The following is a 25,577-nucleotide window of genomic DNA, read 5'->3' as shown; positions in this document are numbered from 1 at the left end:
GAAAATGTTAGTCATTTTAGCAAGAAAAGCTGTGTCAGTATAAAAAAATTGCTCTTTACTATGAGACAGACATTTCCAGGAAGAAGAGAATGAAGAATTAGTTTGAAGAGACTTGTCATTAGACTTGTCAATGCAAGAGAAATAGTGATAAGTTTGTGTGTTGTTTTTAGGCCCACTCACTCTCCTGCACCAATCCGACGGCGCTCCACCTGGACCCACCGCCTTTCCCTGGTAATGTCAGAACTGCTTTACATTCACTGTTTTCTAGTTGAGAGTGGCTGTGTTTATACCCTTATAAAACAAAAGCAGATGCAACTAATCAGGGAGTCTAAATGAAAAGACTGAATTGGCGACCTAGTTTTCTCAGCCAGGGCAGCGCTTTCTTGGACACTTCATTGGCACAGCGGGCCCTGTTGGAAAGTTTGTCTCTCGGGTTTGATTTCCGGTTGCGACAATGAAACCAGTGATTTGTGAGTTTCCCTCCCTGCTGCCGAGACAATGGCCAAACTAAATGTGGCACAATAGTTGTCCATTTATATAAACTGGATCACAGATTCCAGTCAGGAAAACCACACACACGCACACGCACACACACACACACACACACACACACACACACACACACACACACACACACACACACACACACACACACACACACACACACACACACACACACACACACACACACACACACACACACACACACACACACACGCACGCACGCACGCACACACACACACACACACAGGAGCTGTCAGCAACTTTACCACTCGTGCAAATAATTATACAATTTCTCTAGTTTTCGCAATGTAAATGTTAAGTATTGAATATTACAATTCAATTTACTGTGACTACGTTTAAATGTCATTATTTGTTTTGTCTTGCTTCTTATTTAGCCACGGCCTCAGTCCTGCAATTTCCAGTCAATGCGTTCACAATATGGAGAGCATTATCAGGACACGCAAAGCTCCCAAGGTAAGAAAAAGAATACCCTTCAGGCCTATTTTATTATATATATTTTTACTATGTAGCAGTCATGATACAAGCCCTAATACCAAGACTCATTCCATTGCTTAATGCTTACGATGCAGTAATGCCAGCCTCAAATAGCGTCACATTTTTTTTAACCACAACTACAAACACAATAACATTTTCAGTGTCAGACTACATGGATATAAATACTTCCTGAACCCAATGCAAATGCAGTTTCAAGGCCCAATCTGCCAGTTAATAAGAAAAACATTTTTTAACAGAGCTAATTGTGTGTTTCCCACAACGCATCTGACTCAGAGTCCATTTTCGATTTAACAGCCTCCCAGCCAGTTAAATGAAATGTTTGGGTCTGAAAGTGGTGACCTCATACGCGCTTTGCTCTTTCATTGACTTGTTCTCACACTCGCTATGCCTTATAACGCCGCGCCGGAGAGCCGCTCGTGTCAACGGTAAAACGGAAAGCGTGGAAAAAAAAGAGTCTGGGTGTGCTTTCATGTGTGGGTGTAAGATCTCTCCACAGGGCGACCTCAGGCATCTCTCCAATTGTCTGGGCTCAGATTAGCTTTGGGTGTGCGATAGTTTCACATGAGCTTTATGTTAAATATAACACAAGAAAAATAATAATAATGCATCATGTGTACTGTATAAGCCCTTCATCGTTCATTGCAATCATATAAAAAATATAACTGTAATGGTTGAAAATTGAGAAATTCCAAACAATTGTAAACAAAAGATTGCACCAAAAATATCTTCATGGCATGAAGCTTAAACCAAGGACGCATAAAACCATAATAATCAGTAGGGCTGGGAACTGTTACATTTGTTTTGATACCAGTACTTTAACGATACTTGGTCTTCGATACTGGTACCTGAACAATACTTTTCCGATACATAGACTAAAATATTATTATTGTTCAGCAATAATGTGTGGAAGATTCGCAAATTTACAATATTGGGTTCATCTCCAATGTGTGTCAAAAATTGGGAATAATTTGGGGGGAAATGTTGGACAATTGCAGCAAAAATAAGGAAAAAATATTTGAAAAAAATAATTTAAAAATTGGGAAAATTGGGAAAATATTAATAACAAAAAAAATAGCAAAAATGAAGTTGAATAACATAATAAATAATAAAAAATAATTTAAAAAAGGAAAAAACAAAACAACTAGTTCACTTCATTTAATGTTGTTCCTGGACCAACAGCATCAAAACTTGGATCTAAAGTTATGAGATTATGAGATAATCTTTTTTTCCCGATACCAAACTGGTATCATTTAACCGTACCCAGCCCTAATAATAAGTGCATGATTTCCTTTTTGTTGTTTCTTTGTAGACAGTATATTCCCTGACGATCCCTACTACAAATCAGAGACCAGTCTTGACATTTGCCAAATGGACTTCCCTTACCGCAACGGCAATGTTCCCAATGGCAGCATGTACAGCAGCCCCAGCCTGGGCTCCCTAAACCACTCGCAGACATTCATCCCCCCATCGCCGATGTCTTCCAACCTCAGCATCCCGGGCAGTGAGCTGATGAGGCCCGACTACCTGCCCAGCCACCGCCACAGCGCCATCATAGCCCCGTCCTACAGGCCCACACCGGAATATGAGGCTGTGATCAGACAGAAGAGGCGCATGCTGCCGGCCCACCAAGACCTTCACAGTCAATCGCTGCGCAGCCTCAACATCAGTAATGCGTGTGCGTACAGACAGCCGGAGGTTCTGGTCTACAGCCAACCGGAGATGAGGGAGAGGGGGCCGTATCCTGGCTGCCCTGGACCCTACACAGCACAGGTAAATAATGAGCTGGAGCACAATATGCACTAGAACCACATTTTGTATGATGTGGTATTTGTGCAATTGTTCACTTTATCACTAGACCCTTCATTTTAGAAAGCGCAAATATGACTAAAGTACACAATGAGAAAAGAAGAATATCACTTTGTTTGCACTTTTTCTTTGTTTTAGATCAGCTACAGCAAACCAGTGTCCCATGGTCCTCATCAGGGAGGTCCGGCCAACTCCCAGGGCCTCGCTCCGGTCTGTATAAATGGAGGAGTCAGCGCTAATGGAGGGGGAGTAGGGAGCTCTATCTCTCACACTGTCAGCACACCTGAGCTGGCTAACACCAAACAAGGACCTAATGCTGGGAGCTACGCTGCCACTGCGAACATGCTAAGGAACCACTTGTCGCGCCCCCCTCCTCCGTACCCCTCTAACTCTTTCAGGCCCGCTACCAGCACCCCGGACCTGGCCAGCCACAGGCACCGCTGCATCGGGGGCAGCAGTCCTGAGCTGGTCACCCGCATGGTGCAGCTGTCGGTCAAAACCTTCCAGCCTGATAGCTCGGCTGTGGTGCACCAGTCTCTGCAGGAGGCCAGTGAGCCGCTGACGGCTGCGGCCAAGCACCGCTCCACACTGGGCAAAAGGCACAGCATGGAGGTGATTAGCAGCATGCGAGCGGGAGGCATGGAGGGGATGGTCATGAAGAGTATGAACGCCCCGCTGCTGCGGAGAAACACTCTTAGAGAACACGTAATGCCACCGCAACCTCAACCTATTCCCCAGACACCTCCAACTCCTCAGCCACCTCAGCCGATAAAGGAGATCCCTAAACAGATTCCTGCCCAGAAGTCGCCTGAAACGCCTGTCGCTGCGCCGGTGGCGTATCAGCACCAGAAGACCCTCTCTAACGCCACCATGCTCATCCACAGCAGTGAGAGTGAGGAAGAGGAGGAGGAGGAGAGGCCCGAGCTGGACGTTCAGATCCCAGGCCTAAATGAAGACATCAGCATCAGTGCTCAGCTTCAGGCCGCTCTGGCGAAGCTACCCAACAAACCTCCACCCGAGTACCCAGGCCCACCGAGACCACCCAGCTCCACCCAGATGCGTCCACCCAGCCACCACCATAACCACAATCAAGCACCTCAGAGCAGCCACACACCTGCGGACATTAACCAAGGCCAAAACCGAGCACTTACAGCAGGACAGAGCCAGACCTCTGTGGCGCCTGGTGGAGAAGGTGATTGTGAGGGCGCGAGTGGGACGCTGACGCGCGGAGGGGACCAGAGTGGGGTGAATGGAGGTGTCTTGGGGCCCTCCATCTCTGAACCGGACCTGACCTGTGTGAAGGAGCGAGTGAGAAAGGAACCAGTCAAAGAGAGGCCCGTCTCCGAGATGTTCTCCCTGGAGGACAGCATCGTGGAGAGGGAGATTGCGCAAAGGGTAAGAAGGGCCTGCATTATGTCCAAAAAGTAATGCAATTGTGATTAGAATTGTAGTTTATGTTTCTAAAATGTAAGATTTCATGCACATCCAGGAGCATTCACTCAAATCTGAAATGTGAGGTGTAAGCAAAACAATAAACACATGCATTTCAGAGTGTGTTTGGAGATTTGAAAATTAGCAGGAGTATTGTCACCCCCCAGAAAGACAAATTCAAAAGTTAGGCAGTGAAATATTTTTTCCCTGCAATCTTTTGTTTACTTGCTCTTTCAGCAGCTCCCAATTTGCAGTAATCCTGCACTAGTAGCACAAGGCTCCGAGTTCACCTTGGCAGGTAAACCCTCCAAATCCCGTAGATTATTTCTTTGGATTGCAAACTGTTATTGTGCTTCAGCCATTTTTCTCATGCCAAGATATTAAACATGTCATTTATTTGTATTACAATGTTTCTTTGTCCTGGAGTAAAATAGTAGCTTTTTCATATAGCGTTGTTTTATTTCTGTATATTATTCAATGCAGTAGACATTGACAGTTAGATATAGTTATTTTAAGGGGATATTGTTGTCTCCCAAGCTGTTGTTTTGACTGTCCCGCTGTGGTTTAAGACCTGGAGAAGGGTGGAGCTGTCCACAAGGTTTACCAGCATCAGAGATTATTGGCTTTAATCCTCCAGGAAGAGGAGACTGTACAATGTGGGGCAAAGTGCGCAAAGATTGACCAGTGGTAAAAAAATAAATTAAAAAAAGCAAAGAAAAGTCATTTGTATTTTCTGAGAAGCTACACAGCCACAGAAAAATTGAGGAGATAACCTAAAAAGGCAGAGAGAATGGCGCAATGTGAAGGAGAAGGATGAAGGCAATATGCAGCAGATTAGACGCTGCACGACTACCCTTAATAAGCTTTCTTCTTAGTGGGTCTCGTAGCGCACACCTTTTGACAAACTCGAAGGAGAGTTGCTCATGCGGCGTTGCCCCGGACATTCACTCCTCCCAGGCTCCCACACTTTTCTCCCTGGAGACATGCGCACAGTGTTTTGAAGCGGGCTGCGATGCTGCCAGTTAAACTAACTCTGGGCTCCTCTCTGTTGAAGACTCTGGAGAGACAGAAGATGTCAGTGGACTCCGTGAAGAGGCCGCTGATGATGGCCGCTCTGAACGGGCTGTGTGTGGCCCGGATGCCGGTGACAGGGACGAAGGGCCCCGCAGAGGACAGCTCCAAATCTGCTTCTGACGAGAGGGTGAGGTGTTTACATTTGCTCTCATGTAATGACTAATTCTGGCATTTCTATTTCTAAAAGCTGACAAATGTAAATAGGCACTGTCTTAATCTGAAATGCATCTTTGTTCGAGGATACAACAGAAATGCCAGCTTCAAGTCAAGACAACTAGCTGAATGTCTCTCCCTGCTCTTCACCCCCCTTTCACACTCAGCTTTCCTATCGGGTGAAACCTACCCGCCAAAATAATAAACAGGATTCTTGCATACATTAGTTAGGGAGACAGTGAAGTGGTTTGAAAGCGGCTTTTGTCTGGACTGCTGCTCAGCTAAAGGGGGTAAGTCTTAAGTGGGCTGTGGAACGTGTGGCATGGTGCTGCTTATCGCCGCTGGGCCCACTGGTATGTCAAGAATGTGACCTGAGAACGAGTGAAAGGACCACAGTTAAAAGAGCTGATGCCCTCTCAAACATGGCTGCCCTTGTAAACAGGTAGCTTTGATTCAGACAAATACAGCAGAGTTTTCGGTCTGTGTTAAAGTCCATCAATTTCCCATGTTATGTTACGTATAGCTTCTAAATAATTCTGAAAGTAGATTTTGGATTGCCCTTATAGAAATGTTGAAGCTTAAACAGATAATTTGGACATTTTCAGTGTCACAATATAGACGGGTTTTAACACCCTAGTTATGCATGGTTACGTGTTCATTGTCAGACATGTGCGGTCAGTGGGCGAAGTCGTAAACGTTCCTCCTTGTTTTGCAGTGTAAGACCTTGGAGCTGAAGCTGGAGGAGGATCAGGTCTTCACGGAATATGAGCAAGTGCCTAAGAAGAGGTCGGAGTGCGCCGCCACCACAGCCACTCTGCCAGAAAACGCAGAACGCAACCGCTTTCGGGACGTGGTTCCCTATGAAGACAACCGCGTGGAGCTGGTTCCCAACAAGGAGAACAATGCGGGTTACATCAACGCTTCACACATAAAGGTGAACACTGTTTAAATCTGTCATTGGACGGGGTGGGGTTTAAACAAAAGCAAGAAGATGTCCCCACATATCTCTGAACATTTTGTTTGATAAACCATGACAAGCATTTTTGCGAGCATATTATTTATATACATTTCTTGTTGTGGTTTTTAAGAAGAAAGCAGTTTAGACAGAAAGGATCAAAAAGGCTGTTTGTTCATGTAAGCGGTTTGAGAATTCCTTGAGAATGTAGTTCAAACCCCCTTAAGTCAACTAGAGCTGCTCTCACTAACCCTCTATTCATCTGAAAACATTTTGAGCATTTACAAAATAAGTGAATGACAAATACATGTAATAAATTAAACATTTGAAAGATAAAGTACCTGTTTATCATATTCTGTGTTGTATGTGTTGAGAATATTTATTGCTAGTTTAATAAAGTTGTATATTTGAACGTGATAGATGAAACTGGCAGTAGTGGTGCCATCTTGTGGTGGTTCTCGTAACATTTCTGTATTTGTCACAGTAAACGTGACATTTTTTACACTTTTATTGTCTGCTTATTGTTTTCTAATGCCCTATTTCCCAGATGGTGATCAGAGGAGAAGAGTGGCACTACATCGCCACTCAAGGCCCACTGGCCAACACCTGCGCAGACTTCTGGCAGATGGTCTGGGAGCAGGGGGTCAACGTCATTGCCATGGTTACAGCTGAGGAGGTACGCACACACACTCATGGGACCCGCAGATGTTCCAGTGGTCAGCATCTGCCATCTGTGCATCCCTTCACTCTTTGGTGTGTGTAAAATTCTTTATATCATATAACCTTACTACTCTCTGCTTTAGGAGGGCGGTCGCTCCAAGAGCCATCGCTACTGGCCCAAACTGGGCTCCAAGCACAACTCTGCCACTCACGGCAAGTTCAAGGTGACCACCAAATTCCGCACTGACTCCGGCTGCTACGCCACCACCGGGTTAAAGGTAAAACACCTGCTGTCGGGACAGGAGAGGACCGTGTGGCACCTGCAGTACACAGACTGGCCAGAGCAGGGCTGTCCCGAATATGTCCAGGGATTTATCTGTGAGTTTGGACACACCAGTTTTCTGTGCCACACTGCTGTATGTAAGATGTTGTTGATTGTATTCTCTGCATCACATTACAGCTTATTTGGAGGAGATTCAGTCTGTAAGAAGGCACACTAACTCTATGCTGGACACGTCCAAGAGTCTTAACCCCCCTGTGGTGGTGCACTGTAGTGCTGGGGTGGGCCGCACTGGAGTGGTCATCCTCACCGAGCTTATGATTAGCTGCCTGGAGCACAATGAGGTCAGTGATCACTGCTCTTCATGTTTATTATCTTTTCTGGACATCAAATGTTGACCAATGTTTCTTATGCGTTGTTCTATTTCAGCCCATGGAGGTCCCGGTCATGCTGGCTAAGCTGAGGCAGCAGAGGATGCTCATGGTGCAGACAATCTCTCAGTACAAGTTTGTCTACCAAGTCCTTATTAACTTCCTCAAGAACTCCCGTCTCATCTGAATGTGTCCATCCAAGATTCAGTTGTACTTGATTTACTGTTTAACAGACTCAAAGTTTTACATTGGGACAGCCATTGAACATTGGGCAAATGAAGTGTCTTGGACTCTGTCTTGCCTTCACACTGGTCTGGTGAATGAGCAGTGTTTTGCAAGTTGATATAAATGTTATCCAGTTGCATTTCCAATGTCCTCACTGGCTCAGAACAGTGGTATGCTGCATGGACAGTAGGTGGCAGTATTGCTATTGTTGGTCAGATGTAGACTCTAAAAGTATTGCCAACTTAAGTGTTAAATCACACTAAAATGCCATTTATGTTTATTTGGTATCAACCAATACAACCTTTTGCCAGTAAAACATTTTTTTGTTTTATTTATTTATCCTATCTCCATTAAATGGCAACGTTCATTTTCATTGAAATCCTATAAGCTTTTTTAAGTGTCTGAATATGTCTTAATTGTTCTACTAGCCTTTCTCTGTTTTCTCTGTAAATAGTAAGTGTCCAAATAACTATGTATTATCCAGTTTTCAGCTCCGTGATCTTGTGTTTTTGTTTCAAAACATTGTATACAAAAATCAATGTTTACATTACAGCTTTTGTTGAAACAGTTATTCATAACATAAGTGATTTGTTTTTGTGCCTTATGAATCCGAAGAGGCTGCCAGGATATGAACCCAGTTTGGAAAGATCGATCCAGCTTTTACCTCCAAAGAAACAATCGTTTAATCCGTGCATCTGTGTAAAACTGCAGTTTATTGTTGCGTTGGTTTTGTTTTTGAAGGATGAGAGAGAAACAAATGATTTTTGAAAAGGTCCTGCCGTGCGATCTGATCAAAGTCTTATCAAGTTAATGTGTCCCATTTAAAATTCATTTTCAGCATTTGTTTGTGTTGACAAATGTAATGCAAAACCAGCCATGCCCAAAGTAACTTTGTACATAATAGGTATGGAACACAAAGATGTTTAAATGTTTTATATATAAATATATATATTTCCTTTGACTTGGTACCACAAATACTGCAAATAATAAACTATGCATGCTTTTTTATTTTACTGTACCTGTATATAATCTTGTTTATTAGCCTTTCAGCCCAGTGCACTCTTGACATACAAGTGTTTGTTGCACTTCTTTTGTTGACAGTATTTTCTCACAGCATTCCACTGCTTGTTTTTAATTTATCTCTTCTCTCTCTTTCTTTGTTGGCAAAACAAAAAGATTTACAAATATATGTACAGATGTTTTGTTTATGCAATTTCAGTGCATAACTTTTCTTTGCCCAAATACTGTATGTATGAAGCTGTTTTACCTGCTCATTATGCAATAAAGCCTTATTTTCTTTAAGAAAGTGACCACAATGGCCTTGTTTTTGTGTGAAACAGTTGTTAGGTTTCATGAAACAACCACTTTCTTGTCCCAGAGGCGAATGCAGCTGCTCTGGTCTGTGGCTCTGACCCTGCAAAGTGTGCTTGACACCGAAGGAAGACGGGGACAGCTGATGTGTCTGGGCCACAGCAAACTGTCCATTAACGGAAAACACCAGTTACTTTGTTACATAAACGTTGTATTGACAAAATCTGAGTAAAAACATGACTTCTCTGTTACAAATACAAAAATGGTAAGTGCCTATAGTTCTATAAAGCTTCTTATGTAGTAAATGCAGTCCATAGGAGTCATTACTGTGTTTTTAGCTCTTCATTTTTGAGCCATTTCATTGCACAGCTCTGTCAGGTAAACGTGATCTTTTCCATGGGCCACCTCCATTATAGCCATTGCCTGCAGCACAGACAGAAACACATCAGTATGAAATCTGTTTGCGATCACAACAACACATGTCTTGGTTCAACTTTACCTTCGTTCGAATTTTGAGTGCATTAGAGGGCCTGTCCAATGCCATGTACAGTCTGCCCAGCTTCAAGTAGAGAGAGGACAAATTCAGGGAGTAGGGAGAGTAGAGCTGGCTGCAATGAAAATATGACATTAGTATAAGCTCCATTTACATGAAAAACATTTTTGAAATACCTGTATGGCCTGATTAACTTCTCCCCATATCTGACAGCTTCATCCAGGTCTCCCTGGTACAGACACACGCCCATGGCCTGATACATCATGTGCAGCATGTACACATTGGAGTCTTCGAAAACTGACCCCATCTTCTCCAGGCTCTGCTCGCAGATCTCCAGCAGCTCACTAGGGGGTGCTAAAGAGTCAAGGTCCAGCTACCAGCCAAGTCTGAAACCTCAGCACATTTGTGAAAAGGCGATTAAATGAATGTCAGAGGGGAATCCAAACCAAAGACTGAGGTTGCAAATGGACACATGACAGCGTGTAAATCTAAAATGAAATACATGAGATGAAACTATTTACAGTTAATTGTCTGGGAAAAGGTAATTGCAACTCTCACACAACTCTCATGGATTTAAAAAATAAATAAATAAATAAATGAATAAACAAATATCATGAAAGGATATTTTTGCAGGATTTTGAAGCTCTGAATTCCTTGATGGCTTTCCTGGCGTAGCGCTCCATATTGTTCACATCCTCCTCTTCGATTGGATCACTGAGCTTACGCACTTTTAACTTTACCTTGTCCTGAACGAATCAAATAAACATATAATTTCAATGTTGCAATAGTGAAATATAATAGATTTCTTACTTGGGACCTGCTTTGACACTCCGGACAGTCACAGGTAAAGTAATAGGATTCTCTCAGCCTGTTGTTGCGATCGTCTGTTGGGTACAGGAGGTCTATGTAACTGATGAAGACCTAAAGACACAGGCACATACACTTTGTGATACGTTTTTGTCTGCATAACATTATTGCTGACTAAAATTAGTATATTAGGATTTAATTGATACAAAACATTTCAAGACATTGTCATTGACTAATAAAAACAAAAATCAGCAGGAGGGACATAAAGAAAAATATTTGGATTTTCTTTCTTTTCAATCAAAAAAATACAAGACTAACTTAAGACTCCAGTGTGATACTACTGAATGTAAGTTTGCTAAAGCCGCTGAAACTACACAATACCATTTGCTTTGTTGTCAGACTCTTGGTAAAAACAGCTTTTGTCAAAAGGCTAAAACTAAATTCAAATGTGTTTTGAAACTTAACACTGTGGGGCAAACAGAGAAGTCTAAAACTATGTAATCACTTTCACTGGCAGAAATCAGAGAGGCAGACGCCAGGTCTGAAAATACCCACACTGGTCCTTTTATCTGCTGATTCCCATAAAGCTCACACACTGACACACTTCTACTGACCCACTGCCATGGTCCTGGTACAGGCTTTTAAAACCTATACTGTGATGACTATATTTATAACATATGTGTTTCCCGTATGTAGAAAGTGCATGTATTGCTGTTGTTGACTACTTCTTCTTTTTGCTTTACCTTTAAACAGGAAAGAGATGATAAGGGATTGTTTTTGAGGGGAGTCAGTGACCCTATTGTTGTTGTAAAGTGCCACAGAAATAAACTTTGATTGGTTGATTGATTGATTGATTGATTGATTGATTGATTGATTGATTGATTGATTGATTGATTGATTGATTGATATTGTACATGTTTTCAGTGGTAGCGGGAAATTAAGCAGCAAAGCTTCGACCTGGCCAGAGAACTGAACCTGGGATTTCAGTTTCTTGCTGTTAGGTGAAAACGTAAACCACCATTTTTGTTACCGTAATCCAATGCCTCTGCCCCTAATACTTCAACTTCATAAAAGAATCCCAGACAGTTTTAGTGAATTAAATGCCTTCATTAAAAGCTGTAGCTCATTATGTTCAGTCAAACATGACTAAATAATGAGGTTTTTTTGCATCTCTGTGTCAGCAACTGCCCTTTCTTACCTCATCTCCAGCCTTCATGTCATTTACAGCCCGAATCTGCGCCGACGTCCCTTTGTAAGTGATGATGGTGTTGGGATTACAGTTGTGGTTGATGAGGGCCACACTGTGAAAAATGAAATGCTTAAATTGAAATCACTTTTCCAGCTCGTCTGTATACACAACAAAGCAGCTCCATTGTCCGATAACGGTTTCAGTGGCCGTGAGACATGTTATCGACCTTGTTGTTACCTAGCTGCAAATAGCCCAATGAGAGACTGAGGGGGTAAATTCACCTTCGTGAAGCCAATTTTAAAACTAAACAGCTTTGGTAACAGCAGGGGGGCTAGCTTAACCACCAAATGACCAACTGGGGAGGACAGAGTCGTCTACCCCGGATACACGGCACTGGCTATTTAGAGTCTGGCCAATGGGAAAAACAACTCCAAAACAAAGACTATACAAAGAAACTTGCATGAATGTGTTGCTTACGTGGGGTACACAGCAGTTCCCAAGTGAGACAGCTCCTCGTCCTCAATAGTGAATCCATTGCAAGCGACCTATGATGTAGATTCGGCACAGTTATCAAAAGAGAATACTTGTCGACAAAGGTTGCACGGTGTTTTGTGTCATGCCTGTGAGAAGAGGCTCAGAAGCTCATCGTGGTCAGGGAAGTCCAGATGCTTTGAGTAAAACTGATGTAGTTGAGCAATTTCTGCTTCAGTCATCTCCCTCTTCTCATTGTCCATATCTTCCAAATCTATATATAAAAAAAAAAACACCTATTAATACATTTAGCAAGCAGGGAGCAATCTTTACCACACCAACTGCCACCTCATATTTGTCTCATAAAAACCACCACACAACATAAATGCATTTCCAACTAAACAACTAAAATAACAGAAGACCAACCAGTGATACAAGTACAACAGTTTGAGTTGCCAATCCCCTCGCACTGTGACAGAAACAATCACCACCACTTTCTCCATTTACAGTGTGCGTCTCTGAGTATTGACTTGGACATGTAACACAACACCACGCTCATCCTCACACACCAGACACTCAGCCTTTCAGAATGACCCACTTTTACTCAAGGGGGACAAGCTCGGTCCCCCAGAGCTCTCATCTGGCCCTTAGACCGCACCAAGTGGGTCTCTCGCGCCATCTAGTAGTTAAGGCATAAATGAAGATGAACATGTTTCTAGTTTGTGTTCATATAAATGCATTTAAGGAAGCAGAAAATTGATTCACTACAACATCACATTAGTTTAATCATGAATTCTGAATAAATATAGAGTTAATATACAGTCTTAATTTATTGAACACTGCCCCCGTGGTGTCTGTAGCGGCGAAGAGCACATAAATTATAAAAATAAATTGGATGTAGCTCAAAAGAAACAACAGCAACGATGGAATAAAAGTTCAAATAAAGCTTCTGCACATGCATGGATTAGGCTCTTGTTCTGCAGAGGCACTTGTAATCAGGTCTGTGTGTGTCAGCCTGAAGAGCTCTTTAAGTTGTTACACTTGTTATACCGTCTCTATCCCATTTGCTCCACTTCTGGTATATATAGATGTGGCTATGGGGCCCTCTCTCTCTGCCCAATCTCAATGGGCTGTGCTGAAGCAGGACATGCAATGAGCCCTCGAATAATGTGCATAGTCTTATGTGAACAACGGAGGAGGGACAGTTGCTGTACCATGTGAGCAACAGACACTTATGTCCGAGTAGTGAATGTGTTTCACCCACGTGATTGCATCTCTCCCACTTGCAACATCTCCTCTGATAAGCATTTTTCTTTCTGTGATTTCTACAAAGTCAATAACAACACACTGTGTATTATACACCTTGTAAAAAAAATGACAGCATTTCTTTCACAGATTCAACCAACCTTTTTAACAAGGATCCTGGCAACCAGCCGTGAAATCTCAGATGGACACCATTTCTCCCCAAAAGCAACCATTGAGGCGCATTCGAGCTTGTGCATGGGCCAGTCTGCTTTCTGCGCACAGTGCAATGATTCAGATAGAGCTCAAAGGCAGGAGAAAATAAACGATGTATCCAACCTTCAGTGTGTTCAGTGTTTTACAGGCAGTGCAACTTCAGCATTAGAACTGATCTTTATTTACGCAGTGTCCTGTACCTGACATTTGGAATTGCAGTAGAACGCTTTCTTGCACTTGCCACATCTCGCCAGACCTTGTTTGCTGTTTATGATTACAATATGGATCCACAGGTTAATAAACTGAGTGCTTAGTGGCATCATACACAAGACAAGATGGAGCAGTTGCTGGTGCTTCGTTATAGCAATGAGGGGCTTTGAAACATGCTGGTGTATTAATAGAGGCACACCGAGGCAGCTGCTTCACTCATAAAAGCACAGGGCAAAACGTTTTAGAGTAATGTCTAAAGGAGCACATTGTGCAGTGTAATGTTGGTATTAATAGTATTCAGCATTCTGTCAGTAAGATTGCTCCCCTTTGTGCTGTGTGCTTTGATTGTATCAAGCTGTAGAGCATCATCTTACTTTATGTATTAATGTATTTGTTTAAAACCTATAACCTAAATGGCCAAAATATAGTGCCAGGTTATTTTAACATCTATTAATTATTGCAAACTGATTCATTTCACACACTGGCCTGCATTATATTATGGCCTCATTTTACACTATTTAATTGAACACAGGAAAAACTTTATTCAAACAGTAAATAATGTGTGCTGACCTCAGAGTTGCCACAAATATATATCTATAATAAACAGATCCATTTAGTGAACTGCTCTGCAAAAGCTTAAGCCCTCTTCTTTGACAGCAGGCTCATACTGCGCAACACTAGAGTTGTCTGATGCCAGTGCACACTTTTCGTTACCTGGTAAAGCAGAGCTCACAGAAACTGCCTCTTTCCTCCACTGCCAACACGGACGAGTACGCGGCGCAGGAGAAGAGCAGATCCCCCACTTTAAACGCCCTGGTCACTCGCAGACCCCGACCTTTTCCCGGACTGTCAAACCTCTCCAGGCCCTTGATGCTGGCGCTGCCCGGCATGGTGGTGATCTGTCTCCTCTCTGTCCAAAATGACCATGACGCACCGACACTGCAGCTGCCCCACGGTTTGATCGACACCCACCAGACTTCTGGGCAGCAGTTGCAAGGCAGACACCACCTCCATTAACATTTAACACAAAACAAAAAAGAGCAAAAATAAAGGCCTGAAAGCTGTGAACTAAAGCCCAATTTATAGACATTTTATAGGCTATTTAGGTTGACTTTTATTGCAACTTTCTCTTTCTCTCCCTCCTGTCATTATACATGCGTGATTAGACTGAACAAATAGAAAGCAAACAGCGCCGCCCTCAGTTACAGTGGCGCACTGCAGTCTGGCACTTGGTAAATGAGCAAAACTTGTAGCAAGATCATTTTTAGCACCTGTTGCACGTGACACGGCGCTGCTGCTGCAACAGATCGCCGTCTGAATGCAACATCGTGAAGGTCAAAACGAACGACACGAACAGTTTGTTGGAAGAAGCCGCCAGCTGGTGAGTAACATGTAGATTTGGGCAGAACAAAGCTCATGTTCCTATGAACCAATAAGGGAGCATCCATCTCTCTTGGGTATGACAGGCTACTTAGCTGTTTTTTATTATTATTTGAAGTGCAGGGACAAAAATAAATAAATAAATAGTAACAATAAATACCAAGCTTTGTGTTGACACTGCATTGTATTTCACAGCATTGTTTTATAAGGTCACATCTCCAAAAGCAATTTCAACATGTGAGCCATTCACTGCTGAAAACCTATTAAGCTTTTCTCTCTCTCTCATCAAAGAGAACTCTAGCTTTAAATGTTCAAGTAACATTTCTACTGCAAAATTTAAAGCCAGCCTCCAATGGTTAAAGTAACTCACAGTTTTGTTTTGTTTTGTTATTTCCCCTTTTATGTATAAATGTATGGCCTTGAAAACCTAGAGGTGCCCTTGATTTCATAATGCGTTTTCAAATGAGTGATTAATGTAGTAAGTAGGAAACCACCAATCATCAAAAGCCAGACCACAGGCCCTTTGGCTGTGCCCTTCTTGGTCACAGTGCGCCATCATGTGGATGTTGACTGTCAGCACATCTAGACTTGTGCTGAAATCGATATGCAGATAGCTGTTACACCAACTCTCTTCAACACAAAGGTAGAGATGAATGGCTCACAGGTGTATTGATGTATCGTGCAGTGACTCTCTCCGCCACAGCACAAATAAAAAATGTTCCCTCTCACTGTGAAGATTTGCCCCTCATCTCTGTCCGGAGCCTTTATCCAACCTTGCCCCAGTTTTGGTTTGATTTATTATAATTCCATTTTCCTGTCTTTTCAATCTAAAGATTTGTTCCTCTTTATTTTTAATAACGCAGGAGCGAAGGGAGGCATGTCGCTGGGAGATTATGGTCGTCGTCTTTGGCGTCTCGTCTTGATTACATCACAGGGAGCTGATTTGATTTGGAAGAAGCCCTCTTGTCCCGGTACACGATCTCTTTAGACCTCCCCACTGTGCTGATTTTCTTGCTTTGTCAGAGAGGATGATCTTGATGAATATGATCTGAAACACAGGGAGGGAGCGGGGGGGATTAGGTGAACGGATTATAATTTTTCAATGATGAGAAATAATAAGAAACAATAAATCCTAAGTAGATTTAGTTCTCAAGGAAACCCTGTTAGAGTAAATCATGGGTACAAGAGTGGTGAATTAAATAGATACAGTGGGACTGACCTGTGTGGCCTGTGGAAGACTCAGGTTAGAGCCTGTTTAAATGCAGCAGCCGCATGTTTTTGACAAAACATGTTTTGTGATTGCTATTAAATTTGCTATTTATGTTTCAAAATCAAGATGTTTACTGTGTTTACAGTTTACTTTAACATTCCCAGGAGCTTAACACATGACAGAAGACTGAAATATAAACTGCTAAACTAATTCAAGAATCACTGGCATTTATGAACAGGTTTGTAGAGGCCCAAACTACAAGGTCAACGGGTTGTCTCCATGGAGACTGGATATTTTGTAGTGTGCGAAAGATGTTTGTAATAGGATGTTGGAATTATGTAATCAGGATAATAATAATTTGAAGTTCAATAGCATCAGCGTGTGCTCTGCAGTCTTATTGACTGATTTTCCGCACTTATACTTAAATGCACTGCCTGACCAATGAAAAAGTCACCACAAAAAAGACAGGGTCACATACAGATGCTGGTCATATAATTATTATAATCATGAAAAAGTGCATTTACTTCTGTTATTCAACTTAAAATGTGAAAATAATATATGATATAGACTCATGACATGCAAGTAACATATGTCAAGCTTTTGTTTGTTATAATTTTGATGAGTGTGACTTACAGTCCATTTTCTAAATATTCTGATTTTCTGAGATTTTTAATGTGGGTTTTTACAAGCTGTGAGCCATAATCATCAAAATGATAACAAATAAATGCTACATATTTCACTAATATGTGAGTATATCATATATTAGTTTCACAGTTTAAGTTGAATAAAATAAGTGAATGCACTTTTTCATGATATTCTAATTATATGTCTTTAGCTTTGATTACATCACACATTTGCTGTGGCATTGTTTCAATAAGCTTCTGCAATGTCAAAAGATCTAGTGTTGAATTCATTTATTACCAAGATCTTCTGTTGATGATGGGAGAGTGTGACCACTGTACAAAGCCTTCTTAAGATCTGCAGTCTGGCCAGTCCATGCCTCATGCTCCCTGAACCACTCTTTCACAATGTGAGCCCGATGAATCCTGATATTCATCTTGGAATATGCCCATGCCATCAGGGAATAAGAATACAATGGAATAACCGGACAATTCAAGATGTTCAGGTAGCTGACCTCATTCTTTGGGCACATAGTGTTGCTAAACCTTGACCTGACCAACTGCAACAGCCCCAGATCGTAACAGTTAAATCCAGGTGGTGACCTTTTTTTCTGGGTCGTCCAGTATACTCTAAGCTATAATTCTGTAGTAGCTGTGTCACTTTTGCTTATCATTTGTACTTGTAAAGATCTCTGCGCTTTCCTTTGTGATTCATATTTTGCCCGCATATGTTATGCCTATGCTGATGGTCTATATATGAAGTGTATTGTCACCCGGGGGAGCTCGTAAAAAAGGCAGCTGATAATGTGCCTGTCGTGGGTCATTGTGTGTGTTGTGTGTTAATGCGTGCGGTAAAAGACCTGAGCTGCTCTTGTTCTTGCGGTACTTGTCCTCACCTTATCCCCGTGACCTTGTCATCACAGGCCGTTCCCACAATGCACCACTAACCAGGGGTCAGCAGCAGGCCACTGGGTGAGATGGATGAGGTAAATGTGTTCATAGAGAGCACTGTCCTGGTGGGTAGTAAGACTCACTGTAGCCTCCCTGATATTCCCTTCAGCTAAATGCGACCACAATACAGTAAATCAGCATTCCTTCTTGACTGAGACATGTCTGTGAGCTGTGTCTCCTGTCGTCTGTATAGAGCCAAGCCTTAAACCTAACCCTCACTGTCTCCACCAGTGACTGGAGGCTAAATGACGCCTGGCTGGATGCTCCGCCGGCTGTCCGTCTTAGCCCCATCCACCACTGTTTATCCATGTGTCTTTGCTTTGGCTCAGACCTGCGCTGTAGGCCACTGGGCTGAGTGCAGTGCGCTGCCCCATGTCACCCACCTAAGCTCTGCTTTCACTGGGCAGCTTAGCGCCTCACCCTCAGCCTGCTTTATGAGCAGACAGCTGGGCTAATCTTGTGCTCGTCTTTCTCCTTCGCTATTGCCTCATCACTCGTAACTCTTCAGGTTCTCGTCAGGCCACTGTCTTTTTATAGATTTTACACAATAGAATAAACTATAGCATTCTCTATTCAAATTGCAGAAAAGCGGTTTAATGAAGGTAAATCTTACATTAAGCCCCAGGCCTCAGACCTGACGAGGTCGCTGGGTGTAAACAATAGTGATTAAAATAGTTTGGTGTTTATTTCCAAGTTTAATGGACTTACATTAGGCTAAGTGTCTTGCACATTACATTAACCTTCACTCTGCCTCCCTGTGTCCTACACCTCCTTCTCCTGCGCCTGTCCTCTTCAGGCGTCCAGCTAAACTTAGAAGTGACAACAGTTGCAGGGTGACACCGAGGACTAAATCAGAGCAGAACAATAGCCTCTCCGATGCTCCGTCACTCCATCCTCCCCTTTAATAGACTGCCATTGTTCTCTCTGCTGTTGCTCTTTCGGCCAGTTTGTTAGCTATGCTAATGAAGGTTGGGCTTGTGTGGATTTAGTGAGTGGGGATTTGATGCTCTTTAACTGGGCACTTTTAGAAAGGGGAGGAGATCATAAGTGTGGCCAGTCGGCTATTTACCAACAGTCAAATGTCAGAGCAGTGGATCGGAAACAGTAGCGGCACATACAGATCTATTACAGTTCTCATGCACCGCTTCTATTTGATATCTGTACATCAACAGAAGAGTCAGCGAAATGCAGAAAAGAGGCTATTATAGAGAATATGTTTCAGTAGTGCAGTCTGTACTGTACGTGTCAGCATGTCAGAGTCCTTGTGAAAAACAGTTGAGTAAGACAAGATGCGGAGACTACAGTAAGTATAGTGCAGCAGTCATCCAATCATCAGTAAGTCTGCAAATAGCCTGGCCATGGCTCCTTTGAGCTTTCGTCTGAAAGGAATTCTCTTTCTCCTTGGTGTATTAATAGTCCTGTGCATTGTTTCCTACTGCACCACCACTGCAATCAAAGGAAGTTGGCGGGCCGAGTATACACATATTTTCCTTTGTACCTATGTTTAGCCCCATGCTAAAGTCACTCGTGAGTGTGACCGAGTGGATGCTTGTGCGCATTATGTCAGTTGTATGTTTATTTATGTGTGTAATGCTATACATACAGTCATTCAAGCTTTAATTGTTATGTGTGTAAGCCGCGCAGACAATGTGACCTTAGTGTGAGGGGTCACTGTTTTGACTGGTTGTTGGCAGGAGACTATGGCGTTTATTTAAATGCATGTTTATGGTTTAAGGACGACTTCATGTTAGGTCCACAGAATGAAACATTTTCATTTCAATATTCTTTATAGACAACTCAATGTACAAAGAATTCTGCTACGTGGCTGCAGATATGAATTGCTTCTTGCTGTAATGTAATAATAGCACTTCCGCCAATCAAGCCTGTTGTTTAGTTGTTTTCTTTACCTGTCTGAAAAGTGTCAAAAGGAGCATTAATGCACTGGGATCTGTGAAGGTGCTGTGGCCGAGGGGTGGCGTCGAGGCATCATCGGTCACTTGGAGTCTGACTCACCAAGGGCACAATGGAATTAGTGAGATTCTCCACAATGTGACAGCTTGCTCTGGCTAAATGGTGTAATAATCTACCCCTCCACTCTCAGGCGTCCAACCACACACACACACTGTCATCCCCTTCCTATACTGCCCTCCCCACACCAACTGGCACAGATAACATTGTCTTAAGCTATAAAAAAGATGTTTTTCCCCTCTCTCCATTGCGGTAATTATTGAATTAATGCAGATGGAGAGAGACATCTGCATGTTAAAGTGTTGGCCTCTCTCTTATGCACAGCAGATGTTCCCCTGTCATTTACTCAAATTACGCTGCTTAGATACACGGAGGCAGAGCGGCAGAGCGCGAGCACACAAAGTTACTGGCCAAGGCGACATTGTCTTACAGCCCTGTGTCACACACTAAATTCTACATCTGTCCTTCAAGTCCAACACTCTATGTCCCCTCTGTTAATGAACGGGAATATCTTTATGGCATTAGTGGGTAATTTAGGGACAACAGTGTACCCACAGGCGGTATCTTTCACTCTTCAACTTTGTGGGCTTTTAGGCTGACCTCTATTGTACAACATCCCTTTGAGGATTATCAGCACATGATTTAAAGTAAGGCCTACATAAGTGTGTGTGCATGATAAAAGATAAACAGAGTACCTTCTCCTTGAGATTATAATCCAGGTTGGGTTGGCCTCATCTCTCTGGATTATGTTGATAAAAACATTCTTGCATTATATTTGCAGTACTTACTGTATTAATGCCAGCAGTCGGTTTTCAGGGAGGAAAAAAACAAACAAACCTGGCCCTGTGTCCACTCTAATCTTCGTCTCTTTCAAACTTTTGGCTAAAACACCATAGATCTTTTCCTTAAACATTGCCTATGCTAATTTTCAGATGAACATAATAGTAATGCAGTTATTAATACAGTCATCTAGAATCGTTTATAACAATAACATCAAGTATGTTTGAAACAATATTAGAAGTTCTTTATGTGTCTGGGCGTTTGAGAATATTCTCGGGGTACCTTGAATGAAGGCGTCTCTACACATGATAGGTATTTCAATATTGCGGCTTGAGCCTGTCGAAAAGTGGACCGTTTCAACAGCGTTTAGCAGTGTGCTCCATCTTTCGTCTCCACCGCAGCTCGCACTCAAACCCCCACAATCCCAGGGAATCTCTTCCTTCTGTTCTCCGACCAAAAGCCTCACAGCCAACACATGCTTTCTGCGTCTCACTGCCAGTTATCACTCTTAACTCCCTGTGATAAGACTTTACTTTCTGACCCACATGTTAAAAAGTTCAATTTATCTGATGCACCACGAGCGCGGACGGGGAGGCAGGCGGGGATGAGTGAGCAATGGAAATACCTACAGGCGAGAGAGATGAGGCGCAATATGTTGGATCGTTTTTTGTGTTTTTTTTTTTTCTTTTTGGGTGCTGGTGTTGTTTCAGAAGCAGTGTTAGCGCAGTAAGGAGCTCAGCAGTCTAAAGAGGCTTTGGTTCAGAGGGAAAGATGGGCCATATTACAGCGAGGCCAGAAGCCCGCTTGATTAATGGACCAGGATAATCACCTCATCAAATCACTCTCACTTATTAAATCTTGTTTAATATCGTAATGAGGGCCCTTCTGAGCAGCTTTGGTAAATTCCCTTCGCTCCTGGGTTCTCCACGGATTTTCCTCTTGTGTCATTCCTCGTCACTCTCCCGTGCTCTTCTCCCACTTTCCAATTTGCCAAGTCTCGTATTTCCAAAACGCAAAGACATTATTTTGCATATGGAAGTGATGCATGCCCCTGTTTCAGATGGATGTCGTGCGGAATTGCATTAACATAAATCTGTGTAAGCAAAGGTCAGAGCGACACCACTTTTCGAGTCTTGTACAGTTTATGGAAACACTTGAGGTGAGCTAATATTTCTGCTGTCTCCCTGAGCGTGATTTGTGAGGCCTCTCTCTTGATATCTCAGCACATCCAGGGGGTGTGCCTGTGAGCCTGTCGGGTTCTGAAAGGACACGGCTTGACCTCAGGTGGCGTGTGTAATTCGCTGAAAGACACCTATCAATAACACAAAACAGATCTTTAGTTACATATAAGTAATATACTAGAATAGTGCACCGAACCATCCAGATTTGACCCAAAGATTCTAATGTTGAGGTACCAGTGTAATTCACTCGCTGATCAAACAGCAAACCTTTGATCATGGACAAAATAAGAGCGATCTTTGCCGTTATCGCTGCTATACCAACTGTCTATTCTCTCTCAGCCATTGACTTATTTCATCCCGCCATCTCTATTGTCTTTCCAACTGCAGCCCTTTGTCCTCATCCCAGAGATGGATCCAACACTTTCTTGTCTCTGAGGGCAGATCTGGCAGCAACTGGCTGAAGGTGACCAGTCCAGGCTTGAGAGTGAGGTTAGGACTCCATCTTCCCCCCGAGTGCCTCTCATTTTTCTGTGCCTTTATTGTTGGGGAGCAGCTGTTGTGTACCTGGCCCTCATGCGCGCCGCCTGTGCCTGGGATCTTGGCAGTCGAGCTTCGTAGGCTTTGAATACCAGAGTGAATCAATTCTTAAAGATGACTGTCTGCATTGGGCTGTCACATGGACCAGCCCAGACCCGAGTGCGGGGCTTAGGGAGGCTCTGAGGGTGGAATGCTCTTTGATGGAAGAGGCAGAAGTATGAGGAGGGAGGGGTGCGAAGGAAAATATGGGGGCTTGATGGACCCATTGTTATGCCAAGGAATGCCCTTGACGGACGTGGAAGGATGTCTTTTGCCCGTGAACTCTGCCGCACAACGTTGCTCAGGGAGTACGTGGCGAAGTGGCAGGAGAGATGTTAGCATCTTCTCACCAAACCCCACCAAAAGCGTAGCTGCAGTGTTGCTTCCTTCTCTCCCCTGTTAACAACGTGTTGAAAATCACTCTAAGACATGGCATGTGCGGCCAGCTTAGCGTTGAGTCACCGTTTCAGCGTGTAAAGGTTGGCCAATTAATGCGGGGGGTGCTATAGGCCCTGGCCATAATACCCATAGAAGCAAAGACAGAGATTGACAACAGCTGAGCGCATGAGCGCAGACAGAGATGGGCGACCTGGCTTACGGGCCTAACCTGCCGCGTGTCCACTGAAGTAACCCGAGAGAGGCGAGATCACAGCGCGGGACAAGAAACAGATTGGCACAAAAGATAACCTTCGCTTAGTCTCACTTTTGTCTTTTCTTCCTCGACCCCTTCTGAAAACAATACCCTCCAGACCGCCCCTCCCCATTGCGCCTACCTTGAAAAAAAGCCTGGTTTATTAATAGTTCAGAGAAGGGTGCTTGGGGCAAACTACACTGGAAGGTTAAGGATGAGGGGAGCAGTGAGCAATCTCGGCTTGCAGCAGTCCCAGCCGCTGTGGTTTGCAACTGTGTCTTTTTTAAGGAAAGATCCTCGTGCTTCGTATCCATGTCATGACAAATAAATACCACCGGCTCGGGCCAGAAACAATGGTTTGGCTTGTGGGTGGTGATGGTGGCTGTGGGAGGTGGTGGGACTGGCTTTTTGCCTCTGCAGCTGTCCCGGTTGTCACTCCTTGTCTTGAGGCTCACTACTGGCTCAGAGCGGCAGCCCGCTGGATCAAGGGGATGTGTCATGGTGCATGTGTGTGTACGTGCATGACCGAGCCCCTGGAGATACAGTACTGTGAGGTAATTCTTGGTAGTCCGCAACGTCTGGGAATAAAAAAAAAAGGTCCCAGACACAAAAGGCGAGCTGAACAGCGTTAAGACCCCTTCGGCATGGAGCAGACCCCAGGCATGAGGTCATCGGCCTTGCTTTAGCAGTCTTTGTCCCGCGCAGTGATTGACGGGAGGGGTGGCAATCAAAGACAATTGTGGGATCGGTAGCAGCCATGGATGTCACTCATAGTTCTCTAGCATGGATACAAAATGTTTCAAACTGAAACGCTTACAGACGGTATGCACATAATGCCATAGGTGAATGGTAAAATCTGTTTGAGTGGCACTCCTGAGTGATGAAATCTTACTATTTGATTTTGCCACTCAATCTGGAGTGATGAGGTTTCTGTTCAGAATGAAAGTGATATGTAAGTGCATTATTTTATAGACAGAAGTCCTTTCTGATACACCTCTCTCTATTTATCCAGGTTTGGGACCAGCACAGGGCATACACTGGTGTGCGAAGGATATCAAAGCGTTCTAATAGCGTTGCCCTCTTGCCCCCTGCTCATCACCTTAATAAGAAACACAGCGTCTGTGAATCTTTTAATCTGGACTGATAACAGCTGATAAAGTTTAATGCACTGCTAATATTGAGCCAATAAGCCGGTGAGAGCGGCGCAAAGGAGTAAAGCAAATCTCGTACGCCGCCCCTCTCTCTGTATGCAGCCCTTATGTCTCAGAGATTAGCCCTTGCTCAAACACCTCCTGTTCATCTAAGTAATTAAAACATCTGAATTATGGGATTATGAACTGCTTTCCATTTAATCCAGCACTGCAGGCTCTCATGAATGTGCCAAATGGGTCAATAGGAAATACAGTATATTGCAACTCTGTGATTTCTGATTCGGTGGTCGACAAAAGGCAAGGGATGCCAATAACGGCTATTAAAAGAGTTGGTGAGTGTTTGAGGGAGAGGGATGGAGAGATCTGGGGAAAGATGGAAAGAGAGACAGAGAGGCCAGAGCAGCTTTGCCCTGAGTGCCATCTGTCTTGGACCCACTAGACCCAGTTTAGACTGGAAGAAGCCAAACCAGTTCAGGCTGTTGTTGCTAATACTCGGCTATGTGGATACAAATGCCTGTGTGCGGGGGTTAACAGGGTCACGGAGACACAATACAGATTACAGTTCAAATATATATTCATGGAGGTGAGCCTCAAAACTAAACATGTTCTATATTTCTTCCTAAGACTCCTGTTGTCTTTGTCCTGTTATTCATGATTCTCTGTTGTCTTTTGGATTTCTTGACTCCTTCATGTGACTGATCATCAGACGACTCTCAGGTGTTTGCCTCTGGGGCCTGGTTCATCTTTAGGGCAGATTTGGATTGGTCCTTTAAGAAGTGGAAATGTTATTCAACATTTTTGCTTCAACCTTTTCTTTAATTCAGAAACAACACACAAAGAAACAGTGACTGACACATAAGGTAAACAAGAGAGCTTAGAGAGCAAACAGCAAACCATTAGTCTTACATAAATTGGACTAAGTTATGTCTAAAATGTGTGCAAACCATGTCTAAACTATGAAGCGTGTATACATTACTAAAGTGTGAAAACATTACTAATGCGTTAATTAAACTAATGCCACACATCACATTAATAATATGGCCATAGTATTTGATTAGATTAGTTTCTTGGAAAGGGGACAGTGCATTAAACATATGTCTAGTAAGTGTCTTGCCCAAGGACACAACTACAGTGCATGCAGCGGTCATACTTCCGATTGAAACTCTGGATACATTAATATATTTTCCAGTTATTGAGCCTCTGCCCTACAAAATC

At 43.2% G+C, this 25,577-nt stretch overlaps 2 protein-coding genes across 2 annotated transcripts in view; one reads left to right on the top strand and one right to left on the bottom strand.

Moving 5' to 3' along the window:
• Positions 1 to 8,307, top strand: part of LOC306974414 (tyrosine-protein phosphatase non-receptor type 14-like) — a 30,706-nt gene extending 22,399 nt beyond the window's left edge. The window contains exons 11-20 of the mRNA XM_079571650.1: positions 171 to 231; positions 900 to 978; positions 2,330 to 2,790; positions 2,965 to 4,221; positions 5,312 to 5,458; positions 6,200 to 6,418; positions 6,987 to 7,115; positions 7,243 to 7,477; positions 7,560 to 7,723; positions 7,809 to 8,307. Coding sequence (XP_079427776.1) covers positions 171 to 231; positions 900 to 978; positions 2,330 to 2,790; positions 2,965 to 4,221; positions 5,312 to 5,458; positions 6,200 to 6,418; positions 6,987 to 7,115; positions 7,243 to 7,477; positions 7,560 to 7,723; positions 7,809 to 7,937 — 2,881 coding nt within the window. The 3' untranslated portion in view covers positions 7,938 to 8,307. The remainder of the gene's footprint in view (positions 1 to 170; positions 232 to 899; positions 979 to 2,329; positions 2,791 to 2,964; positions 4,222 to 5,311; positions 5,459 to 6,199; positions 6,419 to 6,986; positions 7,116 to 7,242; positions 7,478 to 7,559; positions 7,724 to 7,808) is intronic.
• Positions 8,308 to 9,480: 1,173 nt separating this feature from the next.
• On the bottom strand, positions 9,481 to 14,928 carry LOC306974413 (N-lysine methyltransferase SMYD2-B-like). Its single transcript, XM_079571649.1, has 12 exons — positions 14,629 to 14,928; positions 13,905 to 13,968; positions 13,653 to 13,763; positions 13,511 to 13,571; positions 12,396 to 12,520; positions 12,253 to 12,320; positions 11,785 to 11,887; positions 10,590 to 10,700; positions 10,405 to 10,525; positions 9,956 to 10,130; positions 9,786 to 9,894; positions 9,481 to 9,709 (listed from the first exon to the last, which is right to left on the bottom strand). Exons 1-12 carry the CDS (start codon positions 14,802 to 14,804, stop codon positions 9,629 to 9,631), a joined length of 1,305 nt encoding a protein of 434 aa, XP_079427775.1. The 5' UTR covers positions 14,805 to 14,928; the 3' UTR covers positions 9,481 to 9,628.
• Positions 14,929 to 25,577: the final 10,649 nt, after the last annotated feature.

The sequence above is a fragment of the Gobius niger genome (assembly GCF_951799975.1).
Source record: "Gobius niger genome assembly, chromosome: 15".
Taxonomy (NCBI): Eukaryota; Metazoa; Chordata; class Actinopteri; order Gobiiformes; family Gobiidae; genus Gobius; species Gobius niger.
Note: the sequence above shows the minus strand (reverse complement) of the source record. Positions and strands in the feature narration are given on the sequence as shown.